Source organism: Salvelinus alpinus, chromosome 20, assembly GCF_045679555.1.
Source record: "Salvelinus alpinus chromosome 20, SLU_Salpinus.1, whole genome shotgun sequence".
Taxonomy (NCBI): domain Eukaryota; kingdom Metazoa; phylum Chordata; class Actinopteri; order Salmoniformes; family Salmonidae; genus Salvelinus; species Salvelinus alpinus.
In genome coordinates, this window is record NC_092105.1 from 51,036,872 (window position 1) to 51,058,079 (window position 21,208).

General features: G+C 41.6%; 1 protein-coding gene across 26 annotated transcripts in view; it reads left to right on the forward strand.

Moving 5' to 3' along the window:
• The window catches only part of LOC139547192 (E3 ubiquitin-protein ligase MYCBP2), a 313,317-nt gene that overhangs the window by 69,841 nt on the left and 222,268 nt on the right, over window positions 1-21,208 (forward strand). For all 26 annotated transcript variants that reach the window (XM_071356258.1, XM_071356266.1, XM_071356259.1 and 23 more), the window contains exons 10-11: window positions 4,633-4,771; window positions 5,246-5,322. In XM_071356258.1, coding sequence (XP_071212359.1) covers window positions 4,633-4,771; window positions 5,246-5,322 — 216 coding nt within the window. The remainder of the gene's footprint in view (window positions 1-4,632; window positions 4,772-5,245; window positions 5,323-21,208) is intronic.

The window sequence follows — 21,208 nt, forward strand, 5'->3', positions numbered from 1 at the left end:
TGTGTTTATGAATATGGCCCGCAACATTGCCCCCGTTGGCATTTCTGTCTTTTCGGTAGATGTTATAACCGTGTATTGCTACCACTGTATCATCAAAGCTATTATCTAAGTGAGTTTCAGAGATGGTCAGAATATGATTGTCATCTGTTACAATACATTTATTGGGCAATTGTAGCACTTTCTGGGTTGCTTGATTTGTTTTTCATGCTTTACTGGGAAGCTTTTCAGAAGTCGACATTATGTTATTTTTATTAATAAATTTGCCAACATTTCTAAAACCTATTGTTGCTTTGTCATGGGGTATTTTGTGTAGATTGAGGGGGAAAATAACAATTTAATCCATTTTAGAATAAGGCTGTAACGTAACAATGTGGAAAAAGTAAAATGGTTGAAAATACTTTCCGAATGCAATGTACAAGACTATTTGTCATTCAGGAGTCATGGTAATATAACAATTAGGTGGTCCGCCCAAGGATTTCAATGGCAGACAAGTACTTGGTCCCTATTCACAGGGCAGAATATTTTCCCTTTTGCTCTTCCTCACTCTGTCACTCACTTTCTGTCGAACACCTACTCTATAAATCACAAATCCTCCGCTTAAAGAATTAATGGGAGCCATTTCTCTTGAGTTGTTTGGTGATGTATGCTAGCCACCTCTGTCCCAGGCAGCCAGCCTCACTCAAGTGTCACTCTGGCCCCTGCTTCATCTGAGCCCCTTACAGTTGGGTCACAGAGAGGGGTGTGTTTTGTATTTTTTTGTGTGTGTGTAGAAGGAGAAAGAGCTAGTAAACCAGCATGTGACCGTACTCTCCGAGGTTAATCCTCCCAGGCAGATGCAGGCCTATAGTTGCATGAGTAGTAAGCAGAGATACAGTGGCGGGGGAGGATGTGATATTTATTTAAACTGTGAAGCCTTACGCATGGGTATCTGATCATTCCCTGGATAAGAGGGTGGGGTTGATAGTGTGATTAGAGAAATGAAGGAGAGATGCTCCTCTCATCAGCAGTGCTGGCAAAGAGCAATCTACTTTCCGCAGAGGAGAGCGAGAGCAGGAGGGGGATAGGCAGAAAAGGGGGGAGGGGGGGGCAAGGGCAATCAGAGGGAAGTGAGCGAGAGAGGGGAGGTGGGGAGAGGAGAAGGATGGGCTAGGCAGTGGATTGGTTACAGAGATGGGATGGGAGGAAGGGAAAAAGCAGGAGGGGGAGAAGAGTATGTGCTCAGCTCAGCAGGAATCAAAGCACAGTGGAGAACTGTGTCGTCCCACAGTACAGCTTCACACCACCATGGCCCCAGTCCAGCTTCTGTCTTATCATGGCTCACGACAGAAAATGCGTTTCCACTGCTCTTTAATAGTGTAGAGTTTTACACCACTCCAGCCAATGCTTGGCATTGCGCACGGTGATCTTAGGCTTGTGTGCGCGGCTGATCGGCCATGAAAACCCATTTCATGAAGCTCCCGATGAACAGTTCTTGTGGAGACGTTGCTTCCAGAGGCAGTTTGGAACTTGGTAGTGAGTGTTGCGTCTGAGGACAGATTATTTTTTACGTGCTACGTGCTTCAGCACTCGACGGTCACGTTCTGTGAGCTTGTGTGGCCTACCGCTTTGCAACTTAGTTGTTGCTCCTAGACATTTCTACTTCATAATAACAGCACTTACAGTTGACAGGGGCAGCTCTAGCTGGGCGGAACTTTGATGAACTGATTTATTGGCAAGGTGGCATCGTATGACAGTGCCATGTCCACATACTTTTGTATATATAGTGTGTCTAATAACAGTACGGAGAAAAATCAAAGTAATGGGCATATTCAATAATTGTAAATAAATGAAATGCAAAGCTGGGGAGAGTTGCAGGCTCACATCTATCAAAGCAGAGAGTGGGAGAAAGATCATAGAAATAGAATGCGTTGCACTCAACTTGCAGTGTGGTGCAAACGTAAGCCTTAATTAAAGCTACACTGGTTGTGAATCCAGCCAACATGTCAGAATTCAAATAGGTTTTTCGGCGAAAGCAAACGATGCTATTATCTGATGATAGCACCATTGTAAACAAAGAGAGATAAGCATATTTCAACCCTGCAGGCGCGACACAAAACGCAGAAATAAAAATATAATTCATGCCTTACCTTTGACGAGCTTATGTTGTTGGCACTCCAATATGTCCAATAAACATCACAAATGGTCCTTTTGTTTGATTAATTCCGTCGATATATATCCAAAATGTCCATTTATTTGGCGCGTTTGATCCAGAAAAACACCGGTTCCAACTTGCTCAAACGTGACAACAAAATATCTCAAAAGTTACCTGTAAACTTTGCCCAAATATTTCAATCTACTTTTGTAATACAACTTTAGGTATTTTTTTACGTTAATAATCGATAAAATTGAAGACGGGATGATCTGTGTTCAATACAGGATTAAAACCAACTGTAGCTAGCTTTCTGGTCTCGCGCTTCTAACAAACCTGACACGTCGAGTGACTCTCGTTCAAGATGGCCGTACTTCTTCATTACACAAAGGAATAACCTCAACCAAATTCTCAAGACTGTTGACATCCAGTGGAATCGGTAGGAACTGCAAGCAGGTCCCTTAGAAATCTGGTTTCCCAATGAAACCTCATTGAAAAGAGTGACCTCCAAAAAAATAAATCTGAATGGTTTGTCCTCGGGGTTTAGCCTGCTAAATAAGTTCTGTTATACTCACAGACATGATTCAAACAGTTTTAGAAACTCCCGAGTGTTTTCTATCCAAATCTATAGAATCTATAATATGCATATCTTATGTTCTGGGGATGAGTAGCTGGCAGTTTAATTTGGGCATGCTTTTCATCCAAAATTCCGAATGCTGCCCCCTACCCAAGAGAAGTTAACAGAATATCAACTTTAAAAAATTTGATTTTCACCGGACAATTACTTTATTCGAATTTCTTACATTGCCAACAGTGGACATTATGAGAGCGTGCGTGCTCTGGTCTGATGCTGTAGCTAGCTAGGGGTGTTTCTCCATACACACACAGTGCTGAAAACAGTATTTTCTAGCATTATATCCAAAGGGCTTTGCATGTCAGGGAAGCCTGACTTTGCAAATGTGTGTTTGTATTTATTGTGGATCCCCATTAGCTGCTGCCTAGGCAGCATGTGTGCTGCTTCAGTCCCACTGTGTATTTCTATGTTTTAAAAAAAATGTAATTGTACTGCTTGCATCTGTTACTTGATGTGGAATACCTCTCATGAATACAAGTAGTGATGAAGTCAATCCCTCCACTTTCAGCCAGGAGAGCTTGACATGCATATTATACATATTAGCTCTCTGTGTACATCCATTTATTTGGTTGAAAAGTCCCTTTTTGTGACGACTGAACAGTAGTCCTGGTGCGACAAAACTAGGGCCTGTAGGACCTGCCTTGTTGATAGTGCTATTTAGAAGTTAGAGCATTGCTTTATTATGGACATCTTAGCTACTGTTGTATCAATATGTTTTGACCATGACAGTTTACAATCCAGGGTTACTCCAAGCAGTTTAGTCCCCACAACTTGTTCAATTTCCACATTTATTCATTACAAGTTTTAGTTGAGGTTTAGGGTTTAGTGAATGATTTGTCCCAAATACAGTGCTTTTAGATTTAGAAATATTTAGGATTAAATTATTCCTTGCCACCCACTCTGAAAGTAACTGCAGGTATTTTGTTAAGTGTTGCAGTCATTTCAGTTGCTGCAGTAGCTGACATGTATAGTGTTAAGTCATCTGAATACATAGACACACTGGCTTTACTCAAAGCCTGTCATTAGTAAAGATTGAAAAAAGTAAGGGGCCTAGATAGCTGCCCTGGGGAATTCCAGATTCTACCTGGATTATGTTGGAGAGGCTTCCATTAAAGAACACCCTCTGTGTTCTGTTTGACAGGTAACTCCTTATCCCCAATATAGCAGGGAGTGTAAATCCACAACACACAGGTTTTTCCAGCAGCAGACTATGATCGATAACGTCAAAAGCCGCACTGAAGTCTAACAAAACAGCCCCCACAATCTTTATTATCAATTTCTCTCAGCCAATCAGCCATTTGTGTAAGTGCTGTGCTTGTTGAACGTCCTTTCCTGTAAGTGTTCTGAAAGTTTGTCAGTTTGTTTACTGTAAAATAGCATTGTATCTGGTCAAACACAATTATTTCCAGAAGTTTACTAAGGGTTCGTAACAGGCTGATTGGTCGGCTATTCTTAGGTAGCGGAATGACTTTAGATTCCCGCCAAGCCTGGGCGGGTACACTTTCTAGTCGGCTTGAATTGAAAATATGGCAAATAGGAGTGGCAATATCGTCTTCTATTATCCTCAGTAATTTTCCATCCAAGTGTGTTACTCAGGACTAGGTTTGCAAAATTCCGTGAATGTTTCTTAAAGCTTCCAGGTAATTCAGAAATTATGGTTGAACGGATTCTGGATTTCCTCCTTATTCTCTCCTGATTCCTGGAATCTTCCAACTAGGATTTCTGGAAAACCTGGACATTTTGAGAAGAAGTTAGACATTCTGCTACCTTGCTCATGAGTGCAAGCTTCTGTATGACCTCAACTATGTGTCCTTCATACTTGCTATATTTCAATGTGGAACTAAATAAGCCATTGCCATGTTTCCCTCAGGACGGGTTTGTGGTGAGGATATACGCGACCAGTACGGACCCGGCACTGCAGCAGGAGCTCCAGTTGAAACTGGCCAGGAAGTGTCTCCATGCCTGCGGCATCTCTCTGTTCGACCTGGAGAAAGACCTACACATCATCAGTGAGTCCTACTGACTGTGCTCCGCAGTGAAATTTCCCCTTGGTACAGAGCTAGGATCCGCTTCCCCTCCCCCAATCCGAACCTTAACCATTAGTGGGGAAAATGGAAAACTGACCCAAGATCAGCGTCTAGGGGAAACTTTATGCTACACCATCTCGCTCTGTCAGATATTGGCATATGAGGCGTCATCATATGTGTGGGTTTAAGAGACCGCTTAATAGACTGGAGACTGTTGATTTAGTGACCGAGGACAAACTCATTGTAAGGGTTGGAATGGAATGAAAGCAAACCATGTTTGTTACCTTTCTATTCATTCCATTCCAGCGATTGCAATGAGCCGGTCTCCATATGTGTGTCTGTTTGTGTATCTGTCTCTGTGTGTTTCAATAATGTCTTTGTTTAATAGTGAATTTGTGCATATGTGTTTCTCTGCAGAAGTCCATACATCAAAATGTGTGTGTCTGTGTTTTCCAGGTACGGGGTTTGACGAGGAGGCAGCATTGCTGGGAGCAGGCAGGGAATTTGCTCTGATGAAAACAGCCTCAGGAAAGGTAAGAACGTGAGAATTGTACAAACTGAGATGCACGTGACTGCAGCATAAAAATGTTAATGGTAGTTTGTGTGTGGGTGAATAAGCAAATGGTAATTATAATCTGCTACTCCTAGTTTTGGAGTGTGACCAGCAACACAAGGGCTCTGCTTGTTCTGTTCTTCCTCGCCACACACACACACACACACACACACACACACACACACACACACACACACACACACACACACACACACACACACACACACACACACACACACACACACACTGTCATCCTGTAATAGTGAGGACCTTGACACAGGACCTTCGAATGAGGACAATTTCACTTCAAAACTTGAATGAAAAAATAGACATGCAGAGCACCATTCTACTGAGGGCCTGTGGTTGCTAGGTAGTTTCTGCATCACATCTCCTTATTTGAGTGTCCGCAACCTACTAGGCTGTTTCTGTCTGACGAGTTGAAAACATTAAAGGAATGTTCTGCTAATATTGACCTCACTCAAAACAACATGCAGGAAAAGTTTAGAGTTTTTGTTCATGTTTTATTCAAACCCCCATACTGCAAAATGAGCATGATGAGGTGAAATTGTAAAATTCAGTGTCTGGACATTTCTTTAACATTTATATCTGAAATACAGATTTGGTTCTGAAAGTGCACTGCTCCTTTAACTTCTTATGGCTGCAGGGGCAGTATTGGGTAGCTTGGATGAAAGGTGCCCAGAGTAAACGGCCTGCTCCTCAGTCCCAGTTACTAAAACTGTTTGAATTATGTCTGAGTATAACAGAACTCATATGGCCGACAAAAACCTGAGAAAAAATCCAAACAGGAAGTGGAAAATCTGAGGCTGGTCGAGTTTCAACCAAGATCCCATTGAAATCACAGCGAAATTTGAATGAGTATTCACTTCCTACGGCTTCCACTAGATGTCAACAGTCTGTAGAACTTTGTCTGATGACTAATGTGAAGGGGGGCCGAAGGAGACAGGAATGAGTCACCACTGCCATGAGGTGAACATTCTTTGACCACGCGCGTTCACGTGAGAGGCAGCTCCGTTCCATCGCTCATCTGAAGTCAATGTAATTCTCCGGTTGGAATGTTATTCAAGATTTATTTTAACAACATTCTAAAGATTGATTCAATACATCGTTTGACATGTTTCTACTGACTGTTACGGAACTTTTGGACATTTCGTCAGGTTTTAGTGAACGCGCTTTGTGATTTTGAATTGTTTACCAAACGCGCTAACCAAAGTAGCTAATTGGAGATAATTAACAGACATTATCGAACAAATCAAGCATTTATTGTGGACCTGGGATTCCTGGGAGTGCATTCTGATGAAGATCATCAAAGGTAAGGGAATATTTATCATGTATTTTCTGGTTTCTGTTGACTCCATGGCGGCTAATTTGGCTATTGTTCTGAGCTCCGTCTCAGATTATTGCATGGTTTGCTTTTTCCGTAAAGTATTTTTGAAATCTGACACAGCGGTTGCATTAAGGAGAGGTATATCTATAATTCCATGTGTATAACTTGTATTATCATCTACATTTATGATGAGTATTTCTGTTGAAATGATGTGGCTATGCAAAATTCCTCGATGTTTTTGGAACTAGTGAATGTAACGCGCCAAAGTAAACTCACATACACAAAGACTTGAAAATACTCCTTTAACCTGTCTCCTCTCCTTCATCTACACTGATTTGAAGTGGATTTAAGAAGTGATATTAAGGGATCATAGCGTTCACCTGGCCAGTCAATGTCATGGAAAGAGCAGGTATTCTTAATTTTTTGTACACTCAGTGCCATGCCATGAATTGAATATCAAGTGTGATAAAACGGATACATTTATGACTACGAGTATGATGAGATCAGCCACCCCTACAAACTACCACAACAAGAATAGCTGCATCACTTCCATCATGAAAAAATAACATCATTACTGCCTTTTTGTGTCGTTTGCAATAGCCTACTGTCACAACACAGACAAAGAACTAAGATGGTTCGAAAATATTGAGCACTGAGCAGCAGCTGAAAGGATAACAGACCATCTGTTTTGCCGGGAACCTTTAGCGCCTTAAGTTTTCCAAAATGATGCCACACTTATCACATTTCTCACAGCTGCTCCAGGGCCTCTTAGGTTGAGGAGTCATTATCTTCATTCTCTTCTATTTATTCTGTTGTAATTCCAGGAATCTTACAACCAGGATTTGGGGAAAATATGGGAATTTTGAGGAAGTTATTTTGCAACCCTAGTCTAGACCTGTATTCTATCTTCTATTGATCCTGTCAGCACACTGCGGTGTATCACATTTTGTTGACAAAACCAGCACATGATATGCTATTTAGATATTGATATTAACAGCACATTGTGTGATTTTAATAAATACAGAATGACCTAGCATTGAGATGATGGTGCATATAACCAGGTAGCCTGGTCACTCACCTGGAGTGACCGTCGAGTTCACCCGACATTATGGCTTCCCATGGGTCCCCGGCCCGACAGGTTGAGGTCCAATGGTCCTCCCATGGGGTTGAAGTGGCTGGGGAGCTGGGTGGGTTCCCTGGCATGGGACTGTAGCTTGGCAGGTAGCCAAATCTATGTTGTTGCTGTTGCGGCTGGGGTCCTTTTTGTCCCCTAGTGATCCCTATGAGGCAGGGCATAGTGGCCCCCGTGCCTTGCCTCATCAACATGCCGTTCTGCTGCAGGAGTCTCCTCTCGCGATGCTAGAAGCTGCAGAGCTCCCGCTGCTGCTGAAAACAGTTTAGCACCATACTTGTCTGTCCGTACAGTGGATTAATGTATCCTCCTGTATACATTGTATGCATGATGACTGTCTTTCACCTGGGAGTTTAGAGGAGGCTGCAGAGACAGAGAGGATGGGAAACATTTATACTTTTTATCTGTGAAAACAGCCTTCGCAACGTGCAAATTGCAGTGTCCCAAAATAACAATTACATTTGAAATAGACTGGATGGCACTAAATTCAGAGGTAGAGGGATGGATGGAGAAGAGAGTAGGGGACTGAATTTTAATAATTCAGTATAACTAGCTATAATGGTTAAGACTGGTGGTTAGGAGAGGAGAGAGGGAATGAACTACGCCCACATTAGAAAGGTGGGGAACAGGGAAGTGGTAGGTAACTGGTACTCGAGAGACACAACGTCTGCTGGTTTCCTTAATTTCCCCCTGGCACTTAACTGATTCATTCACTATGACTGATTGGTCAGAGTGCACATACCTCGTTTAAACTGGTTTAATCTGGTGTGTTGGGGCAGGGTTAAAAAAACCCCCAACTCTGATCATCCACAACCAAGATTTCCCATGACTGATGTTCCCACTCTGCCTAGCCCATCTCTTACCTGCTGTGGGCCATGCAGCCTCTGTTGCAGCTGTAGCCTGAGCTGGTTGGGTGGCAGCCGGAGCTGGTTGGCCATTTCATGCGCTCTTGCCATGTCAGGCCTCTGCGTCATGCCCACACCCCCAAGGAAAGCCCTCCTGGGCGTCACAAAGCCTTCCATGCCCTGTGCCCCTGCCATCGCTTAGTGGAACTGGGCTGGGGTTCCAGGGTTGAATGGAGAGGTGTAGCCTGGCAGCTTGGGGTTCATTTTAGATGGGGGTGGCAGCGGGGGGCCGGGAGGGGAACCATTGAGGGATGGAGTTGAAGCAGCCGCCCTGGGGAGAGGAATGGATAGGGTCAATACTGGGTTAATTACAGTCAAACAAACACCCCAGGACCAAACCAATCATTACATCAGGCATGTATTGATGATTAACTGCACTGATGGAAAATAACACTTCTATTGTGCCCTGGACAGGAATCTACAGTGAGTGTAGAAAACATTAAAAACACCTGCTCTTTCCATGACATAGACTGACCAGGTGAAACCTATGATCCCTTATTGATGTCACTTGTTAAATCCACTTCATTCAGTGTAGATGAAGGGGAGGAGACAGGTTAAAGAATGATTTAAAAAAAAATGTAAGCCTTGAGAAAATTGATACATGGATTGTGTGTGTGCGCCATTCAGAGGGTGAATGGGCAAGACAACAGATGAAGTACCTTTTGAACGGGGTATGGTAGTAGGTACATTTTTGGAAGGTGTTCTTAGACCGCCGCGCCCCTCGGGAACTACAACTATGGCACTGCATCTCAGTGCAAGAGGTGTCACTACAGGCTCTGGTTCGAATCCACACCACACTGACCAAAGTTATTTTGTTGGCATTTTGTTGACATACGTATGTCCCCATTACCAGTAAAACATCATAAAAACCTAGTTCTTTCACTTGCTGTGCTTTTTCGTTGTTCATTTGTTCAGTCGTTTCATTCTCAACCACGATTTCTATGGAACGCCGTTTGGGTCTTTGCATGTCAAAAAAGATACACGTCAATAACACTATTTGACGTGTCAAATAACACTATTTGACTAAACAGGACCTGAATATGACTGCACGTCGCATAATAATTTAACGCGTTCATAATGTTTTTACGTAGTTATTACAGAATCACTCGTATTTCATATGTCACAACGATTCATCGATACGTATGCTATGATGCTGGTAAAGTTGTCTCGCGCACTGACAGTGCTGGTCATTAAAAAAAAAGCTAGCTAGCTCATGGATGCAAACAATGTTCTTCCCCAAAAACATAGCAAAACGACATCTGTTTCAGTAGCTATAATTAGCTAGCAGTCTATCTAAAATAACCCTAATTTATAAGACAGTTCTTAGTTGATTAATGGTGGTCAGACCCATCTATGTGAAGCTAGCCACAATAAGGATTAGCCACAATAGTGGACTTTGCGTTTAGCCTTCAAAATAAAAGTATGACATAATTCCACTAATTCCACCAATTCCACTATTGTGCCTAATCCTTATTGTGGCTAGCTTCACAACACACAACCCGGTCCGGTCGAGCCTCAGTAGCCAGATGAAGCTAGCTGGCTGCTTATAACGTTAGCTTTTTGAAACGGGGTTAAGTAGCTGGCTAGGTATTTATTTTCATTAACTGAAGTTCAATTTCAATAGGCGAACAACAAGTGGCAACCTAGCTAATACTTACTCACAAGGATTCCTAAATCATTTCTAAGAATAATGAAAATGACTGCATTTTCTACTAGTCATTGTTTTCAGGCTGGTTGTGTTGGGGCTAGCTAGGTACCAAGCTAAAGCTAGCTACCCCAGAAGTTGCGGTCAAACATATTATGCTTTATTACCAACACGGTATTGTAAACACATCGTTCGTGGCCTGTGTTTTCTTGTTTGCAGACTTTTTTGTACAGCTTTGACAGTGCTACTGTATCTTTTTTGACACGCAAAGACCCAAACAGTGTTCCATAGTATGTATGCATGTTGTGAAGCTTATAGCAGTGACACTATTACTGTGTAACTCCGGTAGGGCAACATCTGAAAATATCGCACTTGGTAGTGTGTACCGGTGCTCAACCTGTCGGCGAAAACCAACATCACCCACGACAGAGCATGGTTGATTGTCAAGGGCAATGAATTCCATTATCTTGGCTTTAATGGATTTCACCTTTAAGTTGTCTTGCTGAAATGTTCTTACTCTTTCAAATGACTGCTCAACTTGTTGACTGTTCGATCCACACAGCAGACATTGTGGGCTAGGTTAGGAATCATGTGTAACATGTGTAGCGCAAAATGTTACGTGGGGTCATAACGTTATGTACCTATGTTATATATGTATGCACATCAGCTTTGACATCGGTTTTGCACATCGGTGTTTAAACTACACATCGGCCAATACCGATGTTGGCCTTTTTAGCTAATATCGTCCGATTCCGATGTGTTCACCGATGTATCGCGCATCCCTAGTTGAATGTGTTCCGAAGTGCAACTGACTAGGTATCCCCTTTGAATTTGTTAACTCAAAGCAGTTGTGTTAGGGAGCATTCAATTAACTTCTTACGACTGAAATCCCGTTAACGGGATCGATATGACAACAGCCAGTGAAAGTGCAGGGCGCCAAATTCAAACAGAAATCTCATAATAAAAATTCCTCAAACATACAAGTATTATACAGCATTTTAAAGTTAAACTTGTTGTTAATCCCACCACAGTGTCCGATTTTCAAAAAGGCTTTACGACGAAAGCATACCATGCAATTATGTTAGGTCAGCGCAAAGTCACAGAAAAACACAGACATTTTTCCAGACAAAAAGCAGAAATAAAGGTAAAATTAATCACTAACCTTTGATGATCATCAGATGACACTCATAGGACTTCATGTTACACAATACATGTATGTTTTGTTCGATAAAGTTCAAATTTATATCCAAAACTCTCAGTTTACATTGGCGCGTTATATTCAGTAATGTTTTGCTTCCAAAACATATGGTGATTTTGCAGAGAGCCACATCAATTTACAGAAATACTCAAAATAAACATTGATAAAGGATACAAGTTTTATGCATGGAATTATAGATATACTTCTCCTTAATGCAACCGCTGTGTCAGATTTCAAAAAAGCTTTACGTAAAAAGCACACCATGCAATAATCTGAGTACAGTGCTCAGAGACCAAAACAAGCCATACAGATACCCGCCATGTTGTGGAGTCAAAAGAAGTCAGAAATAGCATTATAAATATTCACTTACCTTTGATGATCTTCATCAGAATGCACTCCCAGGAATCCCAGTTCCACAATAAATGTTTGTTTTGTTTGATAAAGTCCATATATAAAGTCCATATATCCAAATACCTCCTTTTTGTTTGCGCGTTTAGTTCACCTTATCCAAATTCACACGGCGCAGGCACTTAGTTCAGACGACAGTTCCATTACAGTTCGTGGAAACATGTCAAACGATGTATAGAATCAATCTTTAGGATGTTTTTATCATAAATCTTCAATAATGTTTCAACCGGACAATTCCTTTGTCTTTAGAAAGGAAAAGGAACGCAGCTAACTCTCACGGGTGCGCGTGAGACTGAGCTCATGGCATTCTGCCAGACACCTGACTCAATCAGCTCTTATTCTCTCCCCCTTCACAGTAGAAGCATGAAACAAGGTTCTAAAGACTGTTGACATCTAGTGGAAGCCTTAGGAAGTACAATCGGACCAAATTTTACACTGTATTTTGGATAGGCAAAGACTTGAAAACCTACAAACCTCAGATGTCCCACTTCCTGGTTGGATTTTTTCTCAGGTTTTTGCCTGCCATATGAGTTCTGTTATACTCACAGACATCATTCAAACTGTTTTAGAAACGTCAGAGTGTTTTCTATTCAAATCTACTAATAATATGCATATCTTAGCTTCTGGCCCTGAGTAGCAGGCAGTTTACTCTGGGCACCTTATTCATCCAAGCCATAAGAAGTTAACAGATGAGAGGTGTGTGTGTCGTGCGATACTTGTGAGGACCAAACATAGATAAATTACCTTTCAAGTAAGGACTTTTTGGCATGTGAGGTCCAAAAAGTGGGTCCTCACTTGTTTTCGCTAGTAATGGCACCCTAGAGTCTAATGCATTCAGTTTTGCAAGTTCTCAGAGGACCCCAGCTGCATAGTGGTTATTGAATTGTCTGTGTTTCTCTGTGCCCTTGGTTGCATTCTGAAGAACAAACACTGGTACTGCGTTGAACATTTTTTATTGGACGGCAGAGAACAGATGTTTCTGATTAAACCATGGGACGCTGGCTCATGGATTTTTGTGACTGGATACAATCCTCTCCCCATCTTAACTATTGTTGCATCAATATGTTTTGACCATAAGTTTACAATCCAGGGTTACTCTAAGCAGTTTAGTCTCCTGAACTTGCTTAATTTACACATTATTCATTACAATATTTATTTGAGGTTTAGGGTTTAGTGAATGATTTGTCCCAAATACAATGCTTTTAGTTTTTTGAATATTTAGGACTACCTTATTTCTTGCTACGCGTTCTGAAACTTACTGCAGCTCTTTGTCAAGCGTTGCAGTGATTTCATTCGCTGTAGTAGGTGACGTGTATAGTGTTAAGTCATCTGAATACATAGACACACCGGCTTTACTCAGCCAGTGGCAGGTCATGAGTAAAGATTAAATAAAGTAAGGGGCCAAAACAGCTGCCCTAGGGAATTCCTGATTCTACCTGGATTATGTTGGAGGGGCTACTATTTTTAAAGAACATCCTCTGTGGTCTGTTAGAAAGGTAGCGCTCATTCCCCAATATAGTAGGGGGTGTAAAGCCATAACATACATTTTTCCAGCAGCATACTATGGTTGATAATGTCGAAAGCCGCACTGAAGTCTAACAAAACAGCTCCCACAATCTTTTTATTATCATTTTCTCTCAGCCAATCATCAGTCATTTGTGTAAGTGCCAAGGAATGGTACCTTGCTTCTCTCCAGGCCCGAGGGCACACACTTTTTTGTAAGCTTAAATTGAAGAGATGGCAAATAGGAGTGGCAATATCGTCCGCGATCATCCTCAATAATTTTCCAGCCAAGTTGTTTGACCCAGGCGGGTTGTCATGGTTGATAGACAACAATATATATATTTTTTTATCTCTTCCACACTCACTTTAACGGAATTCTAAATTACAATGATTGTCTTCCATAATTTGGTCAGTTATACTTGGATGTGTAGGTTGGGCTTTTTTTGTTTTTATTCACAATGAATGATAGATTACATGTAAAGCCGCTGTACATTTTTCCCCTTTTTGTCCTCCCCCAGAATTCCTCCAAACCCATTTACAAAGAAAGGCAGTCATTGAGTTACATATCGGAAAACAAAAGTATACAACAATGTTACTTCAATACAAGCAAAAATGTAGTAGCCTAACAATTTCTGGTGATTAGGTGATGCTATAGGCCTATAGCAGTAATCTCAAGGGGTGGGGCCAAGAGTACTAATCTGGAAGAAGTGTTTGGAGCTGTTCAAAATAGAATATCATCGGTCCCAGTTGGAATAAAATGAGATGGTTGACCCTCAAATGGTATACTTAATGTTCTCTTATTTTAGGAACAGCATCAGATCTTTGAGCCTAAGGGAGGATTGATAATTTTCCAATCCAATAAAATCATTCTGCGGGGCAACGGAGGCAAAAGCAATGGCATCCAGCTGTCTATTGGTCAAAGAACGATTGTTGTTTGGTACCCCAAAAATAGCAATTTCTGTACTAGGCTGTAAATTTATAACAAATGCTTCAGAAAGGGTTTTAAATATAATGGACCAATAATCTGCCAGATAGGGACAGGACCAGAACATGTGGGTCAGGTCTGCCAAGGGGCCTTTACACCTGTCACATGTACCATCATTATTTGGGTAGAATTTGGATAATCTGGCCTTGCTGAAATGGACACGGTGAAGTACCTTAAACTGTATAAGGCTGAGCCGGGCACAGGAGGAGCTTCCATTTACAGGCACCATTCCAGACTTCATCAGTGATCTCTCCACCACGTTCCTTTTCCCACTCAGATCAGATTTTATTGAGTGACGGGTTATCAAGGGACTTGATTATCTAAACAATACGGGATAAATGTCCCTTTAGTTGAAAAGGTGTTTTCAAAAGGGCATCCAGACCCGATCCTGGTGATAGAATTGGAAAGGTTGGGCTTTGAGTGCAAATAAACTGGCGTATTTGGAAATGCCTAAATGATCTTGAATGGTGTAGATTAAATTAGATTTTTTGCTCTTCGAAAATTGCGAAGGTGCCATCTATATAAAGGTCATTAAACTTGGTAAGGCCATTCCTCTGCCACAACCTGAAAGCTGAATCCAGTTTTCCTGGAAGGAAGAGGTGATTATTACATGCAGTACCTTGAATAGAGAAATCACAGAATTTAAAATGTTGAATTAATTGAGTCCAAATGTAAGTATTGATAACGATTGGATGTGTAGCGCGAAGCAGAAAGAGGGAGATTGAAGGTGACTAAGGCTGACAAAGAGGAGGAGAAACAGGAATTGGCCTCTGTTTGACATCAGTCAGTTTCTGGGGTGTGAAGCCAGTAAATCATATTTTGTATATTCGCTGCCCAGTAATAATAGATAAAGTAATAATACATCTCCCTGGAGGAATGCTTTATGTATTCTTGGATTCCCACCTCCACATAGAAAAAAATATTTAAGCTTATCCACTGAAGTGAAACGACTTTGGTAAAAAAAAGAGGGAGACATTGGAAAAAGTACAGAAATCTGGGCAATATATTAATCTTGATACAATCCACTTTACCAGCTAAATTAAAATGGAGAATACTCCATCTCCGAAAGTCCAGTTTAAGTTTGTTAATCAGGGGAGTAAAGTTCTCATCATGGAGGGAGGACAAGGTACGGGTGACATTGATCCGTAGATATTTAAAGCCAGAATTGGACATACGAAATGGAATAGTATGCATTGGAATTTGTAGTGCTAATTCATTAATAGGAAAGCATTCACTTTTTGAGAAATTCAATTTATAGCCCGAAAACACACCAAACCTATGCAGGTCTGAGATATATAAAAGAAAGTCATCTGCATACAAGGTAACTTTGTGTTCCAGTCCCCATCTGTAGATACCATCTATTGAGGGTGTGGTCTTTAGCTTAATAGAAAGGGGTACTATCGCCAGGGCAAATAACAGAGGTGACATTGGACATCCCTGGCATATGGCCCTTGATAATGGGAAATACTGTGAACAAAGTTTTTAAGTACTGATGCCTTGGGTGATGAGTACAACAGTCGGACCCAGGAAATTAAGTTTGCACCAAAGCCAAATTTTCCCATTACAGAGAATAAATATTCCCATTCTACCCTGTCAAATGCCTTCTCCACATCTAAAGAGAGAACCACTTCAGGAACGTCCGAAGGTGCAGGAGAGTGTATTAAGCACACATATTAAACATTTAAGTAGACGTAAAATGTTAGAAAAGGAGTTTCGACCCTTAATGAACCCTGTGTGTTATAGTATTCGAGAGGCAAGCAATTTCGCAAATATTTTTACATCTGCATCTAAAAGTGAGATCGGTCTGTATGAGTCACACTCAGATCCATCTTTGCCGGGTGAAAAGTGTGATCGTGTGATCGACGCCTGTGTCGGGGTTTACGGTAAAAACACTCTGGTCCAGGGCATTTTCAAACATTTCAAGCAGGAGGGGGGCCATTTGGCGCAGAACTTCTTGTAGAATTCAATTGGGTAGCCATCTGGGCCAGGGGATTTCCCACTTTGCATTGCTGTAATTTAATTAATAATCTCTAACTGCAAAGGTTGATCAGTTTCCTCTTCTCTGTTTTAATGGTAGGAGTTTCCAAATTGTCATGATAATCGAATTGTCTTCAGGTGATTTTGACGTGTAAAGATCTGAATCCCCCCCCCCCCCCAAAAAAAGAATCTATTATTGATTTTAGTACGACTAACTGTTAAGACACCCGAGGTGTTGTGAATTTGGGGGATCATCTGTGAGGCAGATTTGCACTTGAGTTGATGAGCTAGAAGTCGACTAGCCTTTTCTCCATGTCCGTAAATAAAACCGCATGCGCAGAGTAGCTGCTGCTCAGCCTTATCTGTGGATAGTAAATTGTACTGAGTTTGAAGACTCAGCCTTTCTTTGTAAAGTTCTGGTGATGGAGAGGAGTATTTTTGGTCTCACTCCAGAATTGGGTCGATCAGCTGTTTAATTTTCTGTTTATTGAGAAGAGAGGAATATGAATTGTCAGTCATTAAAAGTTGAGATGACTAAATTAAAACTGGAATAGACATGAACACCCTGTATAAGACCAGTATAGCTTGTGACAAAAGGAAAAGCATGTAGCGAAAAGTTTGGCAGAAAACTGTTGAAGTAGAATATGTAACCATCAAATGGTTAATGAAGGCAAACAACTCCCTCCCCCCTGACATAAAACCCTCAAAATAGCACAACAAAATAAACACAGTACAAGATAACTGTCCTATGCTCACCTCTAAGTTGGACCCAAGCTTCCCCAAATAGGATCAAACTCCACTTAACGTACCCTACACGAGAGGGCTCCCAATTATTAAAAGAGTTCTATACAACGGCAGTTTTAAATGGTTTAAACTCAGATGTTGACAGTGTCGTTCAGGTCCATCCTCCATTGGCTTTAACAAACACAAATAGCCACATAAAATGCTTCTGTTGGTCAAGACTAAAGCCCCTAAATTGTGTTAGCCCCTAAATTGTCCACGCCACGCTCACGCGGCCGCACCGTGCAACTGCATCCACGGGTAGTAAAATATGATACTCAGGCGCAGCGCGACCACAACGACTACAGCAGGGAAAGCACCCCACAAACACGAATGCCAAAATATTCCAAAGTTAATGAATCTCCGTAGAGGTGAAAGCTAAATATATCCAAACACCCACTCAAACAAATAAAGGCATTAGTCACATGAAAGCAAATACAAACAAGAAAGTAACCCGAGTTTAACCCTGAGATTGTAGCATTAGCAAATAATGTTCGTTTTTAGAAAGGTCATGTTAAATGAATAGCTAATGCCAATTTAGTTAAAACAAGAACATAAACTCACGTTGTTTACTAGTACCAGCTAAGCTAGTCTTCCAGCCAATGTTACTTACATGGATACAGGACTTCGTTTGGTCGATTTTTAGATGTAGTTAACTAGGTAGTTGTCCATATGTCAAGCTATATCTCCGCTAGCTAGCCACTAGAAATGGTGGAGAAGTGCCTAGTAAAATCCACCGCCATATTCAAATAGCCCAGTCAGTGCTTGAGCACTCCGGTTTTTGTTGTGCGTAGCTAGCCATGCTAGCAGCCAGCCCAATGTTCCTTTTTGAAATATTCTGGGTGATTTGTAGGTGGGTGATTTGTAGCACTTTTCTGTGATGCCTGATTGTTTTGATTTCTTTACTGAGCGGCTTATCAGAAGTAGACAAGACAGAGATATATATGTTTGAGCTGATGGTGCAGGGTGAGCTGCATACAGCAAACTTCCTACTTGGGCACACCGCCTCAGTGCTAACAGTATAACTCTGGTTAATAGACAGACGATTACTGTGTACAATAGCTATATGATCGACAGAAGCATTCAGGGGACTTAGACGGACATAATCTAGCTGAAGGGCTTGACTAACCTGTGCCCCCGCACATTGACTCTTTACCGGTAGCCCCTGTATATAGCCTCTCTAGTTATTTTGTTTCTCTTTAATTTTTTGTTTTTCTATTTTCTTTTGTTTCTTTTTTATTTATTTATCGTTTACTTCAGTTTATTTAGTAAATACTTTATTAACACTTATTTTTTCTTAACTGCATTGTTGGTTAAGGGCGTGTAAGTATTTCACTGTAAGGTCTACACCTATCCGGTGCATGTGACAAAAACAATTTTATTTGTTGTCTTGTTAAAAGTTAATTTGTGGAATTTCTTTCCTTAATGCTTTTTGAGCCAATCAGTTGTGTTGTGACAAGGAAGGGGTGGTATATAGAAGATAGCCCTATTTGCTAAGAGACCAAGTCCATATTATGGCAAGAACAGCTCAAATAAGCAAAGAGAAACTACAGTCCATTATTACTTTTACAGCCTCAGAAATGGCAGCCCAAATAAATGCTTCACAGAGTTCAAGTAACAGACACATCTCAACATCAACTGTTCAGAGTGGACTGTGAATCAGGCCTTCATGGTTGAATTACTGCAAAGAAACCACTACTAAAGGACACCAATAATAAGAAGACTTGCTTGGGCCAAGAAACTCGAGCAATTGACATTAGACCGGTGGAAGTTTGTCCTTTGGTCTGGAGTCCAAATTGGAGATTTTTGGTTCAAACCGCCATGTCTTTGTGAGACGCGGTGTGGGTGAACAGATGATCTCCGCATGTGTATTTCCCACCGTAAAGCATGGAGGAGGTGGTGTTATGGTGTGGGGGTGCTTTGCTGGTGACACTGTCTGATGTATTTATAATTCAAGGCACACTTAACCAGCATGGCTACCACAGAATTCTGCAGCGTTACGCCATCGCATCTGGTTTGGGCTTAGTGGGACTATCATTTGTTTTTCAACAGGACAATGACCCAACACACCTCCAGGCTGTGTAAGGGCTATTTTACCAAGAATGACAGTGATGGAGTGCTGCATCAGATGACCTGGCCTCCACAATCACCCGTTCTCAACCAAATTGAGATGGTTTGGGATTTGTCGGACCGCAGAGTGAAGGACAAGCAGCCAACAAGTGCTCAGCATATGTGGGAATTCCTTCGACTGTTGGAAAAGCATTCCAGGGGAGACTGGTTGAGAGAATGCCAAGAGTGTGCAAAGCCGTCATGGCAAAGGGTGGCTACTTTGAGGATTATAAAATATATTTTGATTTGCTTAACACTTTTTTGCTTACTACATGATTCCGTATGTGTTATTTCATAGTTTAGATTTTTTCACTATTATTATAGAATGTAGAAAATAGTCCAAATAAGAACAGCCCTTGAATGAGTAGGTGTGTCCAAACTTTTTACTGGTACTGTATTTGGAGTATTCTTCAAAATAAGATGAATCCAGATTGATTTAGTTGGATCGTTATGATTCTGCCGTGTAGGCTTAGTTGATACAGGTTTAGCTCCGAGCAAATACCTTTCAACGTATCTGACACTGGTGTCCTCCAATCAATATTAAAATCAACCAAAATGAATAGTTCATATTTGCCGTACTTAACACACTGCTTTCATTCAAGCTGCTTGCGAGCGTCAATGAACTGCTGCATTGCCAGGCACTGCTGCATTGTCCCGCCTCTCCCATATCCTCATTCAATTTTAGAAGCATATACCCATGTGGGTGACAGCAATCTAGCTAGCTAAATGTCCATGAATGTTTCATGTGTTTTGACCTGCATGTCCTGATCACGTCTGTTTTGGATGGACAAAATCAACATGCGGACGCATGCGTGTGCCTGGATTAGTCAGCATGTTAGATAGCAATTAAGATAAATTGTTACGAGAACATGAGGGAGGGTTAAACTCCTACTAGTGTCAGCTGTTTATTATGACCAAGGCCCACATTTAAGAACAACTTGCTTAGGGACAGAGGTAGCAAGAGATACAGAACCACTTACATTTCCCTTGGTAAATATCACAACACCCCCAACTCTGCCAATTCTGTCCGATCTGTAAACATTATAACCAGACAGACACATCAGAGTCCAGCACAGGATTATTCAACCAAGTCTTAGAAATTACCAGAATGTCCACTTTGGATTGAGAAGCCAGAATTTCCATGAACAAATCGAAGACCACATCTGTGGGATTTTAGGTCAGATGGAGTCTCTAATACAGCATTACTATGATCAATAGTTAACCCCTTATTTGAAAATACCTTGGGATTGATTTGAATTGATATAGGTACAATATTGTCAAGAACTGAACCATAGGGCCTATGCCTCAAGCGAGGACGTGGGTTAAAACAGAGTTACCTGTTGCGGGCCTGCAGCATGGCCTGCAGCATGATTACATGCATTACCTGGCATGTACTATGACAGCTCCCGTGTTCTGGCGTAAAAACGGTAGGAAGCAGCCTTGTAATGTCCTGTACCCGAGCCCCAGGATAGCACAATGTATTTGCCCTGGGAACCGAGTGGTTTCTCAGCATAGAGCTGCCGATTTTATAACGGCTGGTGAGATTGCAGGAGGTCTGGCAGTTTTTGCGCCTTGAACCAAACACAAAACCCATTGTGGTTTACGGAGGGGCCGGTGCATCAGACATCCTCAAGGTCCGGTGATCCGAGGCAGAATAGGGGACGATAGCGCTGGATCTTTCAAAGCCAGGAGAGCTAATATTTTCGGCAACTGGATTTGAGTCGGGCTTCCCAACGCCAAAGTACCCCACTCGCCATAGGTTGCTTCCCTCCATTTGGCCTATGGCAGGTGACGTGCTTCCATGGTTGGGCAGCTGGAATGGTGACAGTATCAGGGGAGTGGGAGACTTCTTCGGGAATGGGTCTCTGGAAGGCATTCG